Source organism: Glossina fuscipes, unplaced genomic scaffold, assembly GCF_014805625.2.
Source record: "Glossina fuscipes isolate IAEA_lab_2018 unplaced genomic scaffold, Yale_Gfus_2 222, whole genome shotgun sequence".
Classification (NCBI taxonomy): domain Eukaryota; kingdom Metazoa; phylum Arthropoda; class Insecta; order Diptera; family Glossinidae; genus Glossina; species Glossina fuscipes.
The window spans coordinates 21,232-43,823 of record NW_023998565.1 but is presented as its reverse complement, the minus strand read 5'-3'; the positions used below and the strand labels follow the sequence as shown (position 1 = coordinate 43,823).

General features: G+C 34.2%; 1 protein-coding gene across 2 annotated transcripts in view; it reads right to left on the bottom strand.

The window, feature by feature from the left end:
• The window catches only part of LOC119642327 (neurogenic protein big brain), a 31,252-nt gene extending 9,264 nt beyond the window's left edge, over positions 1-21,988 (bottom strand). For both annotated transcript variants that reach the window (XM_038041452.1, XM_038041453.1), the window contains exons 1-3: positions 21,801-21,988; positions 19,259-19,425; positions 17,160-17,286 (exon numbers count right to left, since the gene is read on the bottom strand). In XM_038041452.1, the coding sequence (XP_037897380.1) occupies positions 17,160-17,286; positions 19,259-19,425; positions 21,801-21,988 (482 nt within the window). The remainder of the gene's footprint in view (positions 1-17,159; positions 17,287-19,258; positions 19,426-21,800) is intronic.
• Between the last annotated feature and the right edge of the window lie 604 nt (positions 21,989-22,592).

The following is a 22,592-nucleotide window of genomic DNA, read 5'->3' as shown; positions in this document are numbered from 1 at the left end:
AAAAAAATAAATAAATACTAAATATGCTATTATTGTGAAGATGATTTAATAAAAAAATAAATAAATACTAAATATGCTATTATTGTGAAGATGATTTAAGAAAAGATCTTTCGATATTTTTATTTAACAATTGAACACATTACAATATTTAGTACGATTTAAAATAAAAACGATAATATTTAAATACGAATTTAAAATGTGTTTAACCACATTCATGGATACACAATTAGTACACACTTGAAGAGATTTCGAAAATAAGTGCAAAATTTTTCCTTTTATTACAAAATATAGTTTAAACTATATAGCAAAAATTTAAAAATGTTTAACTAGTATCGAAATTCATTTAATAAGAACAAGCTAAACTTATAAAAATTGGATATAGTATTTCCTTGATATTCGTGGAAATTAATAACAATAATAATAATAACTAAAACCTAAAAAAAAAAAGAAAAAAAGAAAGGATAAAGCTTAGCTAAGCGGTATATACCACCGCTGAGGCGGAGTAGCTAAGCGGGATATTTCAACGCTGCAGCGGGGTATGGGTGGGTGTGCGTGTGGGTGAGGTTAAGAGAACTGCACTGACGGACTGGGAAGGGACCAATGAACAGCGAACAGTGCAGACAACGGGGCTTACAGACGGACTTAACTCGTGGGCCCAGACGCACTTTCTTGAGCTTCTTAAGGATTTCGTTAGATCCTTCGTTTTTATCTTATTTTAATTTTAATTTTTTTTGTCGTGCGGCACGTCATGCCTTAAATTTCGAAACGCTCTACCGCAAAGGAGCTATGCCGTTGACACAACTTCCAGAGGGAGCTTTCATCGTGAGTCCCGCTGACGATATAGCAAAAAAGATTGTGACAAACACTTCGCAGAAAATTTACCGATACAGTGAAGAACCACCAGCATGATTAAGAGGTGGACGCAGTTATTGAATTTAAATCTGACAGAAGAGAAGACAGGAGCGCTGTTAATAACCTCAACCAACAAGCTAGAGAAAGTTACCATGAAGGTAGGAGATACTAGGATGCCATAAAACACCTAGGAGGGGATATCGGCTGCAGGCCATATAAACGGCATCTGCAATACAAAGGCGAGAAAGAAAATGCTACCACACTTGCGGTGCCCAAGGCAAGACCGTACGAAATTTATGGCAAAATTGGTAGCACCGACGATAGCATACGGCTCTTCCGTTTGGAAAAAGGCGCTCGATATACTGGCATATACAAGAGGTACCCGAACATACAACCTCTGTGCTCTAAGGGTTTGCGCTGAATGTCGTATGGTATCGGAAGACGAGGCATTGGTTATAGCTGCTATGATACCAGTCGACGTGCGGCTACAGAAGACATATATAAAGAATGTCAGGAGCGCTAGGGCACGACTGGTAAATGTAGATGGGCGTACCTGCCCTTACTTTTGAGACATGTGGAAAAGGCCGAAGTCTTCATGCTTTTTCACATCTCTGAAGTCGGAGTTACTTAAAGTTATTTAAATTTTTAACAAAGCATTTAAGAATGTTCGTGATAGAAGACAACATCTTTCATATCGGTAATTTCTGAACATCTTACCTCATTTACCTTTATCGCATTAGTTGTTGGCTGTAGAGTTTGACATCAGCCACCTTGCCAGATCGGATACACAGAGCTGCCTTCAAATCTCATGAAAAAGAAAGCGCTACCTTGCGTAGCGGCAAAGGCTTCACCGCCTTATGTACAATCTCATACACCTTCGACCACGACTTTTCTCACGTATTATCGTTTGCTGTCCACTTTTCATAGCGCATTATCGAAAACCGCTCGAACTAGCTTCATTTCGACAACCATGAACAAATGGATACACATTACTTTCAATTTCTAATGGCTAATTCGTATCGTACCTATACATCTAAATCCTTTTTCTGCATTGTGTAAGCAAATTCTGGAAAATTTTTTTTTTGGTCAATGTATAGTTACAAATTTCGTTGTCTTTTTGTAACGATTTATTAATAAAAGCAAGGCTCTGGATTAGTATTGAAATTTCCGAAATCAAAACGAGCAAACCATTGGCCACTGATTTTATTAAAACATTTCCGTGTTTGCATGGATTTTGATCATTTTCACTTGGAATAGCATTTGAGAAAAACTGGTACGTTATATATTGACCAAAATATTTTCAGTCGTTTTCTACAACTTTTCCTCATATTTCTGACAACATAGCAGTATCATGTCGAGAAAACGATATTAGTTTGGCAGTGGTCCAATCATTGACCCATTTTCGCACTTCTTCAGCGCATCTTAACCACGGGTGAGCCAAGCCATCTTGCATCGATCTGAACAAATGCCAGTCAGAAGGTGCTATATCCGCAGAGTACGCTGGGTGCGGCAGAACATCCTATTCGAGCTGCAACAGTATTTCCTTGAAAACTCTTGCAATTTGTGACCGAGTGTTGTCATGCAAAAGAATGACTTTAGGTCTTTTATCCGCTATTGCTGATCTTTTTTGCAATAATATATTACTCAATTCGTTCAATTAACGTCGGCAGACATCAGCCATAACAGTTTCAATCGGTTTTAGCAGTTGTGATACACTACACCTTGCTGATCGCACCATATGTATGGCAAAACTTTGTGGTCATGAATATTTCACATTGATGTTAATGTGGATGGCTCTCCTACACTGACCCATTATTTTTTGCGCTAGGGATTGTCGTATTACTCGCCAATCACAATACGCCATAGAAAACTCTTCTTTTTTTGCCTGGCAAACGATAAAACTGGGAGGGTGAAAAATAATCCAGTTTCAGTCAATTCGTATGGTAGCCATTTTCCCTCCTTTTGGATTGTTCCCATTCCAAGTAGATTTCTAAAAGCAGTTGATTCATTAACTGGCGATATAAAATCACCACTTTTAAACCGTTGATATTAACAACACAATTGGAATATGATGGAGCAGCATCGCTAGAAGCTTTTAAAAGTGTTTGATAGGCTTTGGCACAAAATTTTTTCAAATCAAGCAACAAAAGTAATGAATATTGAAAATGCAATTTTAAGATTTCCATGATTGGCCTCTCTATACATTGAATAACAGTAACACTAAATGGAAAACTATTATTTTATGTAGGAAAAGGTCAAAATAACCGGATTTAACCGTTGTGTACATTGATAGTTCAGGGCACTTTGTCATCTTCACCAATAGATGTGGCTCTTTAAAATATATGCAAAGACATATTAAATACCATGATTTTTTTTTTACAAATCTGCGAGGCATTCGCACATGTGTCGAAGTAAAATCGTAGTAATTCGCGAATTATTTTAAAATTTTGGCTCGTTTTCAATATTACTATAACATCAAATGCCGCAATGTCTTTTTTTTAACTATCTACTGTCACCCTTCACTCGCGCATGACTTGATAGAATGCTCCCAAAATCGTGAGATTCTAAACCAATATATTCGGAAGAACGTCACCAAGTTTTCGCTCACCCCAGTATAACGAAAGCAAAAACACACCTATCCGCGCAAAAGAAAAGAATGTTACATTTTTTGCACTTGTCGGCGCATGTGTGAACTTACGTAAAAGAAACAAAAACTTAAATCGAGCAATAATAACCAGACTGATATGCACTCAGTTAAATATGAGTGGCTTATACATTTTTCGTTTATATAATTCACCCTAATTTTGCCCAAAATGCAATTCACCCCAACTTTTAAATACATCTCATGCGCATACAACTATGCATGTGAACTAATTCATCAGCTATCACACTTTACTGATGTTTGTTCAAAGAAAAGCATTGTTAAAGGGCTTTTTCTGCTTGAGTTGAAATTAATTATTAATGATCTAATAATCACCCTACTAGTTCAACTACGTAGGACATCTTACGATATTCCTTCTTCTACCCTTGCCAACGTACGTCTACTTGCGAATCACGTCTGCCTGGCATTTAAAATCTGCATTACGTTAAACTTTTCCTGTATGACATGAAGAATTGAGTTGTGTTCAAATTAGGAAAATGTACGTCACCCATTCCAGTAATTAGTTCGCCAACTTTATCAATGTGGACGACCTGACACACCTACAACGGAAGCCAATGCTAACCTGCGAAATAAAATTTTGTAAAATCGGGCTGGCAAAATGTGACATGGTCCAATAAATAGTTATTCACTTTGCTTACGAGAGGTTATATATGGGCGAGCCCAAAACACGCATAAGTTTACGATTTCGACGACTTTATAGTGGTATTCAGCTGGTTGTCTCGTTCACATAATTGGCCAGATTACTACGTACGGAAGTCTTGATACTCGCAATAATAAAGTCTCTACTATAATTAGCATATTGCATATCACAATCTTCAAACATCATCCCAGGCCAGCATAGTCGCCAGACATTAACGTGAATGAGCCGTAATGGTGAGTTTTAGAGCAGTAACAGGAATAGATTTCCATATCCAATATGATTGGTGAATGTTTTTTGGTAGAAGGGTGGGACAACATTCCGTGGGAAACTATTCACAAACTCTTCGAATCTGTTCCGCGTAGATTTGCAGCTTTTCCACAAGCAAATAATGGCGCAATGCCTTATTAATAACTAAATATTTTATATATATTAGATGTTCATATTATTTCGTCCATCCTCTATATCCGAATATTCCCTGTATCTGCACAAAACGTTCAAGTAACAACGACTCAAAATGAACTTTTTGTGTACATTTGGATTACTAAAACAATTAAGTGTCAGATATGAAATGTCAGTGGGAATACATTATGTCTGCTACTTATGCTTTGGATTCCTCCGTATTTGTCTATTAGTCGTCTACTGCAGGAAAACACAACTTTGAAAAAATTGAGATAGAAACTGAGTTGAAACTTGACTTGTACATATAATTTCCTAGTTGTGGTAAAGACTCAAGTTTGAAGCGAATCTTGACCTCCTTTCTTCAGATAACGCCCTCATGCAAGAATGAACGCGCTCGGATCAAAGTTTTCGAATTGCGTAAACATAACTGAAACGGTAAGCTTACAAATACATGTGTGGAAGAAAAAATAGTTGAATACAGCCCGTTTTTCAAGACTTTGTGGTTATAGGAAATGAAAAATCTTCCTATAATATTTCAATACTTGCAAAAAACGCTATAGATTATACATATATCGTGATACATGTCAAAAACTTATAGCCGTGAAGAATGTATATTAGTTCTGTTCATCCCCATCTTACATTGGAATTGTTGTTTATGTTATAAATTAGTGACCGTAAAATAATTTAACATTTTTCAAGTATTAGGTCGAAAAAATTTCATCTAGCTTACTGAAAATTAATTAAAATTTTTAGTGGTTAAATTTTTTTTTGATTATTTCAACTAATGTGAAATTAATGCCTTCTTAACGCAATTAATATTTTTATTGTTTGTAAATTCATTCGCCCTCATGTTAATACCTTAAATTAGTTGATAGTAAAAATACTAACGGAAGCACAGGACGAAAGATGCCATAGGACAAGATGGATATATACAGATGTGTTTTTAATAAGCGCGTCATTTCGATTCGGTTTATTCATTTGCGTTCTTATTTGGAACTCCGAAATTTCGAACATGAGAGATATATATGATTTAGCATAAATTATATTTAAGCTAGTAGGAAAGTCCTATTTACAACCCGGTAAATAGTTATGACCAATAATTTCAAACTCCTTAGAGATTTTAGTGCGTGTTTTAAGTTATGAAATGGGCAAAGAAAAAGATTAGTTTGATTTTCTCGCCAAAGTGCAAATAGATTCTTTTTTTTCGCAAATTATAGATTATCTTTCCTGCTTTTATCATTCTTATTTCACCCTCTGTACGAAGCTAACCTGTACGATGTCACATTAAGTACGATGCAAATACTTGCAGAGACATATGTAGTAAAGTTCGACTCATAATTTTCCCTCCCAGACCTTCTGAGAAATTTGTTAAATCAATTACGTTCTGTTTTGATCAATAATCTTTCGCCCTTTTTCTTATGTCATTATGCGATTACTGTAAAAGTTCTAAGATTTCTGGACGAAAACATTACCGCATTGTTGTCACAGATAATTTTTAGAATCGGTTTTGTTTTATTAAGGGAGCTGTACAGAGATCGAAACGTGGAAGACGACGGCTTTCCTATTCGCTGACTCCTTATGCCCTTTAGTCACCTCAATTCAAGTAACCCGGGATGTGATTATTTTCCAATGACATCAAACACAAAACATTACCACGTATCGCCAATACTAATGTTGAACAGCTTGATCCATCTTGATCCACAATCTATTTCATTCACGGATGGAAACTCCGCTCTTAATTCGCGTGCCATCCAAATATCAAGCTTCTTTTTCACCTTAAAATGATGATTCGGAAGTTTTTGTTCAACCGTTAGTTTCGCGTTAATGTCATAAAACGAAATATACTTAGATGCTTCATATTTTGCAAAATTTCATCGACTTTATCAATAATACATTTTCACTTTGAACCTAGATGTTTATTAAATTAAATTTATATTGCAAATATAACTTAAATTAAACTATGGTACACGTTGTTTTGAAAAACACATAAGACCAAAAGGCTTGACCCCAATTTTCTCATTTCAACAGACAATAAAATAGGTAAAAAAAAATTTATGAATACGGGGTATTATTTTCCCTAGCCTAAATAACAGTTTCCATTCGATTTTGTATTTAATAAATAAGTTTCCTTATAAAATCTTGTGGCATTCTATCCCATTCTTCCTTAATTGCGGTTCAAAGCTCTCCGAGAGGTGTACGTGCTGTGCTCCTGGCTCGTGTTGGCTGGCTCGTTCGTTCCATAGGTGTTTAATGCAACAGCAATGAGCATTAAGCAACGAGCATGGCACTCTTACTTCCTCCAAGTAACGGCACACTACAGCAGCGGTATTTGACCTTGCGCTGCCATGCATGAGAATGAAATCTTCGCTAATAAATCCAAAAAAGGGTTTACTTGCTTTTCCAGGATTTCTTCGATGCAGCTTCGAGAAGTTAATCTGCTTGATTGATGTTTGGTATTGGACCCTGAACGCAGGTTCGATTTTCCTTTCCATTAGCACGCCTTTAGAAAGTGAATTACGCCATATGAGACATATTCACAGATGCCGCATTGCGCGAAAGATTCAGCAGGTCGTCGGTAAATTCGTCGTCCGGTGTTGAAGACACGTCCTGCACTCGTATAATTCTAACTTCCACTAAAGCGTGTTCGCGTTAGGGTGAATTTCGGGCAAGTTGTTGGTCTGTGTTCTGTCTAGCATCTTTCGGCTAACCTTCCTCTGACTGCCCACAAACTGACATCCACTCCTCTAACCTCCTGGAACTGCTGCCAGAGGTGAACTGCATTGAATTGGCGATATCGTAGCGATGTTGTGGTAAGTAAAAGGTCATCACGCTGTTTTAACGTTTCAGCCACTTCCTCGACATATAGTTTTAATATTAACTTGTGCCAATTGGCTTTGGATCTGTCCAGTCTCAGTTAGGGTACCCAACTTTCGGTATGGTATCCATTCTTCATCCCCATCAGTCTTGCACAGACATGGTTTCATATTCGATAAGAAAACTTTCAAAGTAGCAGAAACAGCGGTAACTAAAACGACCGATTTCGGGTATTTCTTCTGTTTTATCGCTACTATTTTCAAGGACAAAAGTAAACGTTATGTGTTTTTCAAAACTTTCAGTGTGTACTTTAGTTTAATTTAAATTATGTTTGCAACCTAAGTTTAATTTAATAAATATATAGGTTCGAAGTGAAAATGTGGCGGTTGTGCGATTTTTTTGGTCTCGAGTGTATAAATTTGGTCTTCGGTATAAATTTTTTTGAAGTTTGCGAAGCGTCATCTTATCGATCAAAACATTATTGTAAAATATAGAAAATTTTTTTGGAACTTTGGCACATTTTCAAAAGGCAACAGTTTTTATCTCTGTTAATAAATGTCAGTTTTTTCCTTTTTTTTTTTTTTTAATTATCTGTGGAATGTCGCCTCTCAAACCAGCTGTAATATGGCTTAGTACAGTTAGTATTATCGAACTATCTGTCGTGAAAAGCGCCACGAACGAATAAAATAGATAAAAGGAAATTATGAGCCCGCTCAAAATTCTTAAAAAATTTTAATATTTTCGTTAATGACAACTTCTGGATCAATTTTTTGGTCTTCCAGAGAAGAGTGCTCACGAGTACCAAAACGAATTTTAAAAATATGCGTATCTGCGCTTTGTTCCCTAACTTTATTTGAAGAGATTCGACTTTATCTAAGGAAAATCTTTAATTGAAATGGAATTTTCGACAACAAAGCCTTCAAACCGTGATTCCGCTCACATATTTCAATCAAAATATATAAAAAATGTAAATTCAACAATTTGTGATTCTAACGTTATTGGATTAACACCAAGCAATAACGTGCTACCCTAAAGACGATAATGATTACGGGCTCTTAATAAAGTCATAACCATTGTTTACGAATATTCAAATGGTTCATGTATTACATTAACAAACTTAAAATATGCTTAAAATATTAAACAACCGTAATCAATTATTTCCTATGTTGTATTCCCTTCCATTTATAAGATTTCAAACCAAAAAATATATAAAAAACGGGCTTACATTTATTCTTAAAAAATGAATTCAGATATTTGTGGTGACTCTTATGGTGCTATGCATAAAGTGCTTACATGAAGCGATACATCAAAAGAAGAAATTAACCATAAATAATTTTTATTTGCATGTTTAACCTTTTCATTGAGAGCATAGTAGGTGCGTTGTTATTGGCCGACCCTGAAAAAATAATTCCCTTTTTTTATTAGTCTTAAACTGCATTTATATGCATACAGTAGCAGATTAGACGCTTGTTACATTAATTCTCAATAATAGCAGACGGTTTTCCGGTTTCTCACTGCGACCTACGATAATACATGAACAATCACTTAACAACCCCAAACTCAATTATCCTTCGTAGTTAGACAATGACAACAATAATTGCAGGGGTTGTTCGAAAGCCTAAACACAGATTTTGCTCATCCGTTCGTTACTTGCGACGCTTTTTATGAGTGGCAAAGCACTTAATTTTTATGAGTTCCTCTTCATTCACATGCATTTTTTACATATTATCATATGCTCTCCACTTTTTTCTGCGCTATATAAGGCGTCCATGTTATTGTTACTATCAAAATATATTTGTGACCACATGGTCGTAATAATCCGTGTTTTTTTTTATACCCTACACCATTTGTGGTGTGAATTTCGATCCCTATTGTGAAAAGTCGTTATATGGAAAAAATTGCACTTTTCAAAATTTCTCGACAAAGTTCTCTCTGTGCTAGTGTATGAAAAATTTGATCCGTAAAAAGGTATAATTTTTAACATTTCATGGTGAAAATTAGCTCATAATCATAAATCTATTTTTGGACCCCACCGAATATAAGGATTCTTCGAATATGCGGGCTTTCATGAAAGGCATGACTCTGTATGAAAATAAAGTATAACTTTTGGTGCTAAGACGAGTGAATAACCATATTAGGCGAAGAGGTGTAGGGTATCTAATAGTCGGCCTTGCCCGACTGTAACATTCTTACTTGGTTTATTGTTATGTCAGTTACAAGAGCTGGAGACAAAAAAGTTGAAGGTGTCAGTAATTTAACCACTTGTTCGAAAAAATCGTTTTTAGTTGTTTTTTCATATTGGTACTCAAAATACTTCCTACTACTTTCTTTAGACGTTAGAGTTTATTAACATATGGGTTAAATTTAACAAAAAAAAAAAAAAGACAACATTCTTACATACATAAGTACCTTCTTATACCTTTTACGGGAGGAAGGGGGTTATAATCATTTTGTCAAAACGTTTTCACTGCGCAGAAGAAAGCTTCAAAGGCGCCACTTTGTATATATCCTTGATCAGCGTCAAATTCTGAATCGATTTAAGCATATGTTCGTCTGTGCAATGTCGATTGTAACAGTTTTCCTGGCTGGAAAAATAAGGCTATCAACTTCACATTTGACAGAAACATTGGAAGTTCTTCCACGCAGGTTGATATTGAAAAGGACAAAGACCAATTCAGTCGAAGGACGCGCTCACAATACCACGTAATCTGAGAACACTTCTGCTTTTCAAAAGGAATAAAAAATTGGATTTTTACCCATTACTCATAATCTATAGCACACTAAAAATGTACAAAAATTTGAACGCATTCTATGGGTGATGCTGCAGTACCTGAAAAAATGGGAAAAATTGAACCCACTACCAAATATTATACGGCATCACAATTTTCTTTAAATATCTTTATAGGGCGCAGAAGCGATCTTCAGAAACACCGCAAAGAATATAAATTCTTGACCAGTTTAAAATTTATAATAGACCTAAGCATGTAGTGCATGTAGTATCTGCGGTAAACATTCTCCAGATAGAGAAAATGAAGTTATCGTCTACAAAATGGCAAAAGAATTTGGAAATGAGCAAAATTATTTAAAGAACAAGCCTACAACGCCTACACGACTTTGCGTTAAAAACGTTTATTTTGAAACGAGAAAGGATCAGCCACCTCCACTCCTTATTATAGAGCATTAACATTTATTTCTTTTATTTTTTTGTTTTTTTTAGGGTAGCGGTGATGGACACAAAATATTCAGTCACGACCGAATATATTTTTTTTACTTGTTTGTGTTATTTGTTGGGCCTGAGAGGTATTTCTTATTTATAGCTTTATATTAACTCAAAAAAAATTTTTGAATTATTATTTAATATAAGTTTTTGTTTCTTAGGAAGTGTATTTTTTGATCGTCAACTCATAAATGCAGTTTTTTTTATTTTAAGAGACACCCTGTGTATGTAGACTTCATTAGTCTACTGTATAACCTTCTCGCAAGTAATCTAGGGTGTAAACATTGCGGTGAATACTGGGAACAGCGCTACTTAGTCCAAAATATCCAAACGCAAGTGTGTAGCAATATGTGTTGGATTAAAGAAATGAAGACGGGTATTTTACTCTTTTGACGCACTAACACATGCCAAAATTTCTTTTGAAATTTTTTTTATCTCTTGTGACGTATTTATGTTAGAGATTGACGTAAAAAAAACATTGGTATGTATATAAGCACTTTGGCAAACTTTACGATTTGCCGTCAAACTAACAAATATTTTTCGATAGCCAATTCATTCGTTAAGCACAGTTTTTTTTCAATTCAGCATCTTAGACTTAAAGCGTTCAATAAATACTTATAAAAGGCAAAGTGCTGCTGATAAAACGTTAGCAAGACATTATAATTTGCACGTTCGTCTTTTCTCAACATTATTGCAATTTAGACGAAACTTTACTGATGGGGTTAATCACACAAGCCATGACTCGCAAAAAATCAACCTATTCTTTATTATAATAATAATAAGAATAATAAAAAAAGAAGCAATGGTTTATTTATCATATGCGCTAACATCGTGACAAGCACATGAAACTTAGGGTCTTTTTCACTAATTGTTTTATTCTATATTCAATATCTTTATATTTACGAATGGAGAGTAATGCATATGGATATCGCCATTCCATTGCTCGAAAAGTTTGACCATCTATCTTCGACTACAGTTATCCTCAAGATTGTCAGATACCCCTTCATTAACAATGTTTTAATATACTAACACCGTTTTTATAAACGCGTTTCGTTTTATATGAAAGTATCACAAGTTTTGATGAATATTAAATTAAATATTTGGATGCCTGTGTATATGTTTCCTTCGATGTGTTTTTAAGCACGTACCAAAAACAAAAGAACGCAAAAAAAGTGAATTCTTTTTGCTTAGACTCTTTATCCCTATAATTATCATAAAACTTTGGTTGAATGGTTCGAGTGTCCTTCGATTTTAATAAGCAAGCAGTGCGGTTGCAAATGCGCGCATCTATAACCCTTTAACGAACTTTGTGTATCTTTTTCACTTGTGAAAAACAACCTTCAGAAGGGCGCATTGAATTTCATTTATTTGCCTTTTCAAATGTGTGTTGGCCACTTTTGAAATTCTAAAGAAAAAAAAAAACAAAAGTACGACGAAATTTGTTATTGTGTGAAATATATCCTTTTTCTTTTTTATTGCAGAACTTCAACAAACTTTTTAACTGGACAGAAGAGCTGTTAAGCAAACGGTAGAGTCAAAAACAAAAGTCGTCTTTATGACGGGATGAAATTTTTAAACACGTGTTTAAATTTTTTAAATCAGGTTTCTGATTGTGTCTAATCGTCATCATCATTATCATCATCTGGTAGTCTGCGCGCTGTACCCTAACAGGCGAGTTTATTTTGATTCATAAAAATCACCTGCTTTTTAAAAAGGAACACGTTGAAAAACAAGACTAACGATGTCCGTATACTTGTACAGGCTAGTTATGCTAAAATACCATGTATACATATCTACATATATAGTCAATTTTTTGTTGTAAGAAATGTGACTCATATTAGCGAAACTAAGTTCAAATTTCGATTGGTACACAAGATCAACTGCAATTTTAAACTTCAATATTTTAACGCAAATAGACATTAATATAAAATAATTGCATTTAAAATTATTTTAAACTCAATGAAACTGATTTGTTTACACGGCGCAACGCTGTTGTAGACGCCCTGGAGATTTGGACTTCTCGGAATCACTTACATTGGTGTATTGACTCGCGATTGTAAGCTTCTTCGAGTTTTCGGAGAAACGGTTCCTACATTTATGTATAAACAATCAATAGTCCAATTAAGAAATTTAAGATAATGTAGTCCAATTACGATATCATTCGACGTAAATTAAACCCGAGAAAAACACCGCACCTCTTTGGCATTACATAAATCAAAAACTTTAGAAAATGCACCGATTTTGAATGAAACTACTTACTACTGCCAGTTAACATTCCTTAAGTATGGATGTTTAACTGCGTGTATATTATATCATTAAGTGTGGCTGTCCATCGTTCTCATGAACATATTTGGTTTGCCAAGAATGCACAATACATTAAAGCACATTCTGCTTAGTTCACTTTCTTGTTTGGAAGGTGGAACGACCAAGTTAACTCTAGCAAATCTAGTAAATCCATTCCAGGCCTGTTCCAACATTATTTCAGGATAGAACCTTGTAGATCTTTCGTCGGCTACTTTACTTAAATTGTAGCTGATTTGGAATTCTTTCGTGTAATTGTTTACAAACATTCACCAGCTCATGCAGTCTTTTTCGTCGCTTTATTTACTTTTTTTTTTTTGTTAACTTGGCCAATCATTCAGTTGTCTCCTGTTCGTGTAAAACATTGACAGCCTGGAAGAAGTTGTAAGTCGTCGCTTAACTAGTGTGCACTTATTCCCAATATTTAATGCTTCCTTCGCCTGTCGTCCTTTTCGCCACGTTTTATTGCCCGAATTTGCTTGGATTTACTGTTCCCTTCTCCAATTGCCTATTTCTTAGCTATATTAACTACATGAAACAATATATATTGGTAACTGTTTGCTTTGCCATATGTGCAAGTGTATACAGACAATCCAAGCTGCACGTCATAGGTAAACGTACTTTTTATAGCTACAATGTACATCTAGTGAACAGAAATAAAAAAAGTATTTTAAGAGGTGGATAAAAAAAGTTTTTGATCTAAGCCGAATACACTTCCATTCTTGTACCTACATAAGGTGAAAACAACATCTGTTTCACTAAAAAGAGCCCTTGCGTTGAAGGAAAGGCAGCTGATGAGGATCTTAAACGAAATCAAAAAGGTCAGCGTACAGTGACTTTAAGCAAAAGAAGAAAACTCACACGTACAGCAGAATATAACAACAAAATAATCAATACAAATTTGAATCTCGAATTGTAACAGATGTTGAATAAAATCTTAAATGAAATGTATTAAATTTATTAAAATGAGGAAATAGAAAAATGGCTCACAGCAATTTTATTTTTGTATGAAGACACTATAGTCTGAAAAGCAGGTAGACGGAAGGTAAAGTAAAAGTAATCATAGATAACCCATAAACGATAAAACGAGAAGGGAAGAAAGAAAGAAAAAAAGAAGGATACACATAAAACACATAAATTTACTATGTTGTATTGAATATATCTATATTTGTTAGTAATAAATAGATGTGTATGCAGGTGGTTGTTTAGCCGCTTGTAGGTATATGGGTACCTACTTCCATGTTTTGATATATACACAAAATCCTAGAACACAAAAGAAAAACTAAAATATTCAAAAAATCTTAACAATCATACAGAAGTATGTTGTGCCATTTTTTCTTTTTCTTTTAAACTAGCAGACAGCTGAATTCTTCTTTGTAGAAGCAGCAGAAAAATAGACGAAGTGTGCGAATGTGCGTAGCGTTTTAACAATAACAATGAATTGTTGGAAGTTCTTTCAATTTTGAAAAAGAATCGAAAGCGGAAACCCTTGAATAATTATGTTTTTCGTTATTACATTAGTAGAATTTGGGAAACTTATTGTCTGTAAAAACTTAAATAAAATATGAAATCTTACAGTAACAAGAGAAAGAAAATATTTTTTTTTGACCTTTTCATTATAACTTATTTTAAATACAATTACATTGAAAAATAAAACCCTTAAGGTAGGGATGAAAAAAGACCAAACAGATCGCTAAAGCAATTTCAGTTCTCGAATGACCAGAGAAGAGGAATTGCTTTTCCATTCATAGGTGGTTTATAAAGAACCTTACGCAATCATTGACAATATTGAATTCATATGGTCCAAATGCAAATTAATAATTTATATGTGTAAATATAACGATAACCTGATAAACTGACATTACGAGAGGTATTTAGAGTCCCCTTTTCCTGCCAATCTCTCGGTTTAGACATTACGTGACTTTATATAAAATGTGTTTATAGTTTCGTCATTAGTGGCGAGAATCACAGACAAATTTTAGCAAATTAAAGTCTCACTTCCCTTTTGGATGCTTTTCCTCACGTGCAACAAAGGGGAATATAGTATAGTCGGTTTACTTCCACCGTTATTTTATGTTGAATTGACAAAAATTCCTAATATACAACGGTGATTATATGCCTTAAGAATAACTAATACATAACGAACTTCTTCTTAAAAAAGTTAATATACAATATTTTAAATAATATTCTTATATAAAACTTGAAACAGAGCGAATTGTAGATGATAAAATTTCGCAAACAAATCTCCATTTCTTAACTCTCTATCTCATTTTTGCTTTATTTTTGTAAATATTAGTTTGGGGAAAAAGAAATCCATTATTTTTATATGAACTTCAGGACTTTATTTAACATGCTTCGGATTGTCCGATTTGGGTCAAATATGCACCGTTTTGTTGTATGATTTGTTGCCATTTTAAAGGTAACTTCAAAATGCCTCTCTCATAGAAGTCCTGCTCTCTATTTGCAAAAAACTCTATTAGTCGATTTTCACAATCCCCTCTAGATTCCAATTTTTTATCATTAAAGAAATTTTGCAATGCAAGAAAAAGATGATAATCGCTTGGTGCCAAGTCCGGACTGTATGGCGGATGCATTAAAACTTCCCAACCAAGCTCCCGAAGTTTCTGGCGAGTCACTGTAGATGTGTGTAGCGTAGCGTTGTCCTGGTGGAACACAACACCTCTCCTGTTGGCCAATTCGGGCCGTTTCTGGTCAATCGCTATCTTCAAACGGTCCAGTTGTTGACAGTAGATATCAGAATTTAGCGTTTGGCCATATGAAAGCAACTCATAATAAATAATCCCCTTCCAGTCCCACCAAATGCATAGCAAAACCTTCCTGGCCGTTTGAGGTGCTTCACCGCTCTTTGACCGCGATCGTTTTCGCACAGGGTTATCGTATGTGATCCATTTCTCATCTCCAGTCACCATCCGTTTAAGAAATGGGTCTATCTCATTCCGTTTGGCCAAGGCTTCCCAGATGGAAATTCGATCCATCATGTTTTTTTCTGTTAATTGGTGTGGCACCCAAACATCGAGCTTCTTTTTGAATCCAGCTTTGTGTAAATGGTTTAAAACAGTTTTATGGTCGATTTTTAGCTCCTGGGCGATGTTACGACTGCTAACATACCGGTCAACTTCGATCATTTCTCCGATTTTATCGACATTTTCGACGACCGGCCTACCTGTGCGAGGTGCATCTTTAACATCAAAAATTTCTGAACGGAATCTACGAAACCAAAATTGCACATAATTGGCTGTTACAGTACCGGAACCATAAACACCATTCACAATTTTAGCCGCCTGGCTTGCATTTGTGCCTTTGTCAAAGAAAAACTATAAAATGTACCGAATTTTCTCTTTGTTTACTTCCATTTTCAACACGGTATAGCTCACAACTGAATGCACCAAACAAAAAACAGCAAAAGAATTTTTTTACTGCGAAATGTCACCTTTCCAACGAGCATAAATCTGAAATTGTTTGATCGATACTTTACGAGAAATCTATCAGTGCAGCCATCTACCGAAAAAATAATGGATTTCTTTTTCCCCAACCTAATATGAATGGTTGCTGTAACTGGTTTGTGCTGTAGTAATTTAGCGAGGAAAATTGGCGATCGAATGGGAGCTGATTGAGTCTGTTTCTACAAGTTAACAAGTTTGCCGCCTTTAGATGCCCGTATTGCTTTTGTAAAAGTGTAATCTCCTTTTGGTATTTCTGCTTGATTCTGCATAATATATTTTATATATTTATTTATAAAGATATATGTATATATATATATTATAAGATCTCTGCGAACGGAAGAGCATTTTTAATCTTCGATTGTCGTATAAAACTCTTAAGTTCTACTCTTTTATCTGTTCATATTTTGTAACAGTGTTTTCTATAAGTAATTTACAAGACTACACGCTATGCCATTAAAATATATACCACTCAAATTAAAGTAGTAAAAACGAACAGCTGCAATTACTTTTGGGTAGAGAACAAAAAAGAAATTGTATTTTTTACATTCTTATTGCTTTAAGAGTCTTCCGTTCATGCACACATGCATAGTTTAGAAAGATTATTAATCGTCTGCTTCTACATACGTCAGGTTATATACACTTTTTGCACTCTTCTTTTAATTTGATTTCCGAAGAAAAAAGTGCATGTATTCTCTGTTAGCACAAAGCGTCATTCGCTTTTGAGGTCAATGTTTTCTATACAATTTTTGGAAATTTTTTTTTCATTTTTTCTTCAGTCTCTGGGTTGACAATTGAGTTTTTGCAACTTACCCATAAAGAAGTGCTGCCCCAGCAATACCGCCACCGCATTGTGCGGTAATATACATTGTTGCCCGCATAGGTGATATAGTCCGTATCACGCAGGATGCTAATGTAACGGCTGGGTTTATGTGAGCACCTGTTTGAATTAAAAAAGAAAAAGGAAAGAACAAGAGTGAAAGGAATACAAAATTGTAAATTGTAAAAAAATTTGTAAAGTGAAAAGCATGTAAAATATGCATATTTAAATGAAATGCACAACAACTCAGACATTGATTGACGTATATTATTTTTTTGATTGAAAGTGGTACATAAGCCTACCCAGTTCAAAAATTTTACCCGATCAAATATTTGAACATAAAAGTGATGTTTTTGAATTAACTGTGTAAGATCAAGATTAAAGTTGTACATGAATGTATTACAAATATACTTTCCTTATTTGATTTTATTTTGACAAATTAAAGTTGCAAGTCATGCATTCACAAAATCGTAAAGATCTTAGACAACGGTTTTTATTAAACGAAAATGACTGTAAGTTGAAAGGTACTTATAAAAGATATTCGATACACTTGGACGAGGATCCTTCCTAACATAATTAACATTAGTGATTGAAAATTAAATTTGTGATTTGCTTTAATCCAAGCACCAAAGATCTCAATGGCATCCATTGCCAAATTTTTCCAGCTAGTAAAGCAAACTCTCCGAAACGTACAATTTTTTCTCAAGTTGAATCATGAGCTTCCAAATTGTTTTAGTTAATTTTCACACCTTATTTTAATATGCGCTTATAATTATCCCCTCGTACCGATGTAGGATTGGATTGAACATTATGATCAGTGTAACGGTATGTTACTTCCTACGCAGTTACGTCAATTATTTAACGAATGTTATTGCTTAACCGAATAAGCGCGTTTTAATATTTTAAACAATTCAAGTTTATTTCATTTTTTTATCTGATTTCACAACGAGTCAAGAATGGGTCACTACAATTCCTACTACTACTGGCCGACTTGCTCTCGAACATAGTAAGTCAGATTTTAAACGCGTTTTTGTCGGAACAGTATTTTTTAAGCTGGTGGACACTATTTTCCAGAAACAAGTGGTCCGATTTTAGTGAAACACTGAAAATGAAAAATGTGCATAAATTGTTGATTATATTAATATTATTTAATAATATTCCCAAATGCTTCCAATCATCTGATCAAGTAGATTAATAATCTAAATTGTTTGACCACATGGGGACAGCGTTAATTACGATTACTAACTGTCTTTAATGGGTATGTTACGGTAGGAATTTGCATAAAAGGTCCGAATTTCGTTGAAACAGCCTAGAATGATGCTCTAGACATTACTCTTAGCATTCGTTATATTGTCTTTTTAATTGTAAATATTGCTAATTTTTATTTTACTTTTAAGCCTCTCTTCTACATTTTGTAATCAATTACGCAAAAATGACTAATTGAGGTTTTCAGCTAAAAAATTCACTAAAGAATATATTATATGATTTAAAGCTTAATGGATGGCTGCAATTGACGCACCACTTTTTGTATATCTTTCAATCCGGATAAAGAAATTAATTAACATATACCAATAAATTGTAAGCCGTATTATATATAAATTATTTTTATATTTATTTCGAATTTAATTTATGGAATTAATCCAAAGATATATACACATTAGGTGCAGCTGTTGATTGAATATATCCTTTCTATCAAGGATAGTTAGCATTTTAAGCACGACTAATCATTTTCCTGAAAGATGAATATACAACGAAGAAAAAAATTGTAGCAGATTTTGACAAACATTATTAGAGAATTTCAGGTATACTCCGTAAAAATCTGAGGTTACTTCAGTTTGTCATAGATACTAGGTAGGTTAATGTATTGGAATCGTTATTGTAGGGAATCTTTAAACATCTAAAGGATGATGTCAAAAATTATATTTCAACTTTTATTCTTGTAACATTGATACATTTAACGACTCTATTATGCTATCCTTTGATGATCAATGTAAGTTTATAAGAGCCATGCAAAAAATTTGTTCATATAAGGTAATTTCTTCTTAACAAGAATACTGTTTACCTTAAAACTGCATTGATATTTTTTATTTACCAGATATATGTAGAAAACATTGGGTTAGTGTTCCCATAGCTAAGCCAGACGCTAAAGCTGTAGCCAACAGAACTGAGGACACGCTGGCACCAACCCCTGCTCCTGCTGCTGCTCCACACACAATGAACACATAAAAAAATGATGCTAGACATTCGCTTATAACAGATCTGGAAATAAACGCAAAGAAAATCGCAAATGTACGTCAATAGAAGTTTTAAAATTTTTTTAACATTTTTTTGAAACAAAACATTTTTCTGCAAATTTACACATATGCAGTATATGTTTGGAGGATCGAATTTAAATTGAAGTGATGTAGTAAAGTGTAATAAGGGCAGGATGACGCGAGAAACATGCCATGAAGGTATGAAAAACAGATCAAACCACTTAAATTAAAACCAGTTAAGAAAGACATATCGGGCGGAGGCCCAATCTCGCATATCCACCACTATGCTTTTCGCATTCTACTGTCCAAGTTCTTTTATTTGATACCCATATCGCTGGTATTACTAAGAAATAACTAATCGCGCCGTCTACCATATTCATTTAAAAGTTAACCCATTTTTATAGAGATAATATATCTCCATTTGAGGAGTGTACAAAATAGCTTTACACATTCCGTCTTGTTTGCCTTGGGATAAATGAGCATAGAACTTCAAAAAAGTGAAGAAAGTAAAATTTAATTAGTTGTAACTTTGTATGAGGATGGCCGATCGGTCCCATTTTTGGACGTAAAGAGTAGAATGCTTCGTAAAGTAAACGCGGAATATTTCAGCCTTCTAACTTTTATAACTTCCGAGTAACGAGCAAAAATTATTGTTAAAAAAAAAACGTTCAGTTTACGTTCTAACGCGCGCTTCTTCTCCGACCAATGTGACCTATTTTCAATACCAAACTGCGTGCAGAAACTTCCAATGTTTCAGACAGACCGGCATGGCTAAATCAACTCAGAATTTCACGGTGATTAAAACCATGTATACTTTATTGGGAATCTTTTTGGGTTTTACATACATTATGGAAAAAAGCAAGATGTGTATGCCCCCATCTTACAGTGATGGGTATAAAAAGTGATCAATATTTCCTATGATTACTCACAAACCATAAAACCAGAAATAACGGAGAATTGTATAATTTCTTTGTTAACAAGATTTGTCCCACGACGAATATCTGTTCAAAATTTCACAAATCGTTGTGGAAATCATTCACGTATTTGATGTGAACATAATTTCTTATTATTATTACGCGTTTAAATGTGAAAATGTGGTTTGCTTACTTACAGAAATGATTAGCTGAACTTAAAAGTTAAATTATTGTTGCACGTGTTTATTTTCAAATTATCATATATATACACGTGACACCCTTAGAGTCGGGTTAGAGCAACACCAAATACAATACTTCGCTCAATGCAATTAGTGATATATCGTCTTTTTGAAATAGATTGTTCTCTGTGAAGTGGCGATTCAAACTACTTTCAATAGCGTTCGGCGTACCAAACTTCACCGAAATATCTCAAAAATAGCGACTTGTGCAATGAATATAAGAAAGCAAGACGGACAGACAAGATAGAACCTTTCGGACAGTAATCCGTATCACTTCCAATAAGAACCTATCGGTATGCTAAAAAGTGAGTTTATCTAAAGTGCTTCTGGGCGTTGCGGACATTATTTGTTTATGTTTCACCAATCTTGAAAGGGAGCTAAGAATGTATGTAAGAACTAGATAGCTTATTCAATTGTCCGTTAGTGTCTCACAGCCAGTTCCTGCTAATTGGGAAGAACGTACGCATTTCATCAAATCGAAATTTTTATTAGACTCTGGCATGAAAAACGTAAAGCAATTTGAAGTTTGAATTGAAATTCTACCATCAAAAGTGAAAATTCTGCTATCAGACTACCCAGCTTCTCCTTCTTTGTGACTGTACTGCTTTTACTTCTTTTTTAGCTTCACATTATTTTATATACAATATATATATACATATATACAAAGTTATGTTGAATTCGCGGTAAGTAAAACATCACTTTATTCTATATTTTTTCAAATATTTCCAAACGTAATATTGTCGTATTTAATATCGAATAGCCCACATTAACACTTCGAAGCTTATTGCATTCCGGTCATTATGGTTTTCTTCATTTAAAGGTGCATGGAGACAAAATCGTCTGTTTTACAAATTGCAACACATCTGCACTAATCGCTGACAACGTCGTTTCTTTTCCATTTTAAATTATAAAAAAGATGCGCCGGGATGCCAAGGTGAGAATTGGCATAAAGTTGGGTTATTTTATTAGAATTTATAGAGGGGCTAAAAAATTATATAAACAACGACATATGATGATAAAATATAATAAAAGATTACAAATATAAGAGCAGCTGCATTTTTTAACCAAGCTTAGGGTGGAAACATTTTTAAAATATAAACAAAGCAAAGGGGCACTTGGTGTAGCCTGCTGACATTAATTTGGTTTTAACTTTGCTTGTGTTCTCTCTCTTTACTTGACAATTACATACAACAAAAGCAATAACAAAATGACACAATTTTCTGTACCTCCAAAATTCCAACGTTCTGATTTCGGCTTGCATGTTTTTCTTCGGCTGTAGTGTACTAGACAAACGGCTATTAAAAGCGTTAGTTTGTTGATCTCGACGCATGGTCTCAAGACGCTCGAATAAGGTTATAATATGGGCGTCGATATTAGTATCTAACGGTAACGTTTGTAACGTATCGTCCGTCATCTTTTTATTTAAGTGCTTTTTTTACTTTGCCTTTTAAATAAAGAAATTTTTGTTTATTTATATTTTTGCGCTTTGCATTTGTATAACATTAAAATAAGTATTTTTATACGCGACATCCGATTTAAGTGAAATAATTAAATTTGTTGCTTTTTCGTAATTAAATAAAACTCAATGAAATTAGCTTTTCACATTTTATCAACACTTGCGAACACAATATATGAAACATCTCATCCTATCTCCTATACGCGTTGTGTTTTTTCGAGTGTGTTTGTAGGATCTTAATTCATCTCTCAAAATTTTATTTTAAAGAGATGACTGCTGTAATTAAGGGAACGCAGAAATTATTTGAGAGGAGTCTTGTTTTGTTTTGATTTTGCTTATTTTCAAACACGCGTCAGCCAACCATCCAGTTACGAATGATCAGTACGAATGAAATTGATTGTACTCGAGGTTCTGTGACGGGAGAATTCTACTGCGACTATAGGTTGCACAAGTGCCAAGTAGGAAAAGAGCAAAAAGACGAATAGAAACTAAGAAACTCACAAACCTACCACCAACAACCTGTTTTTACATCTTAATGTTCTATACACCACACTTAAAAAGG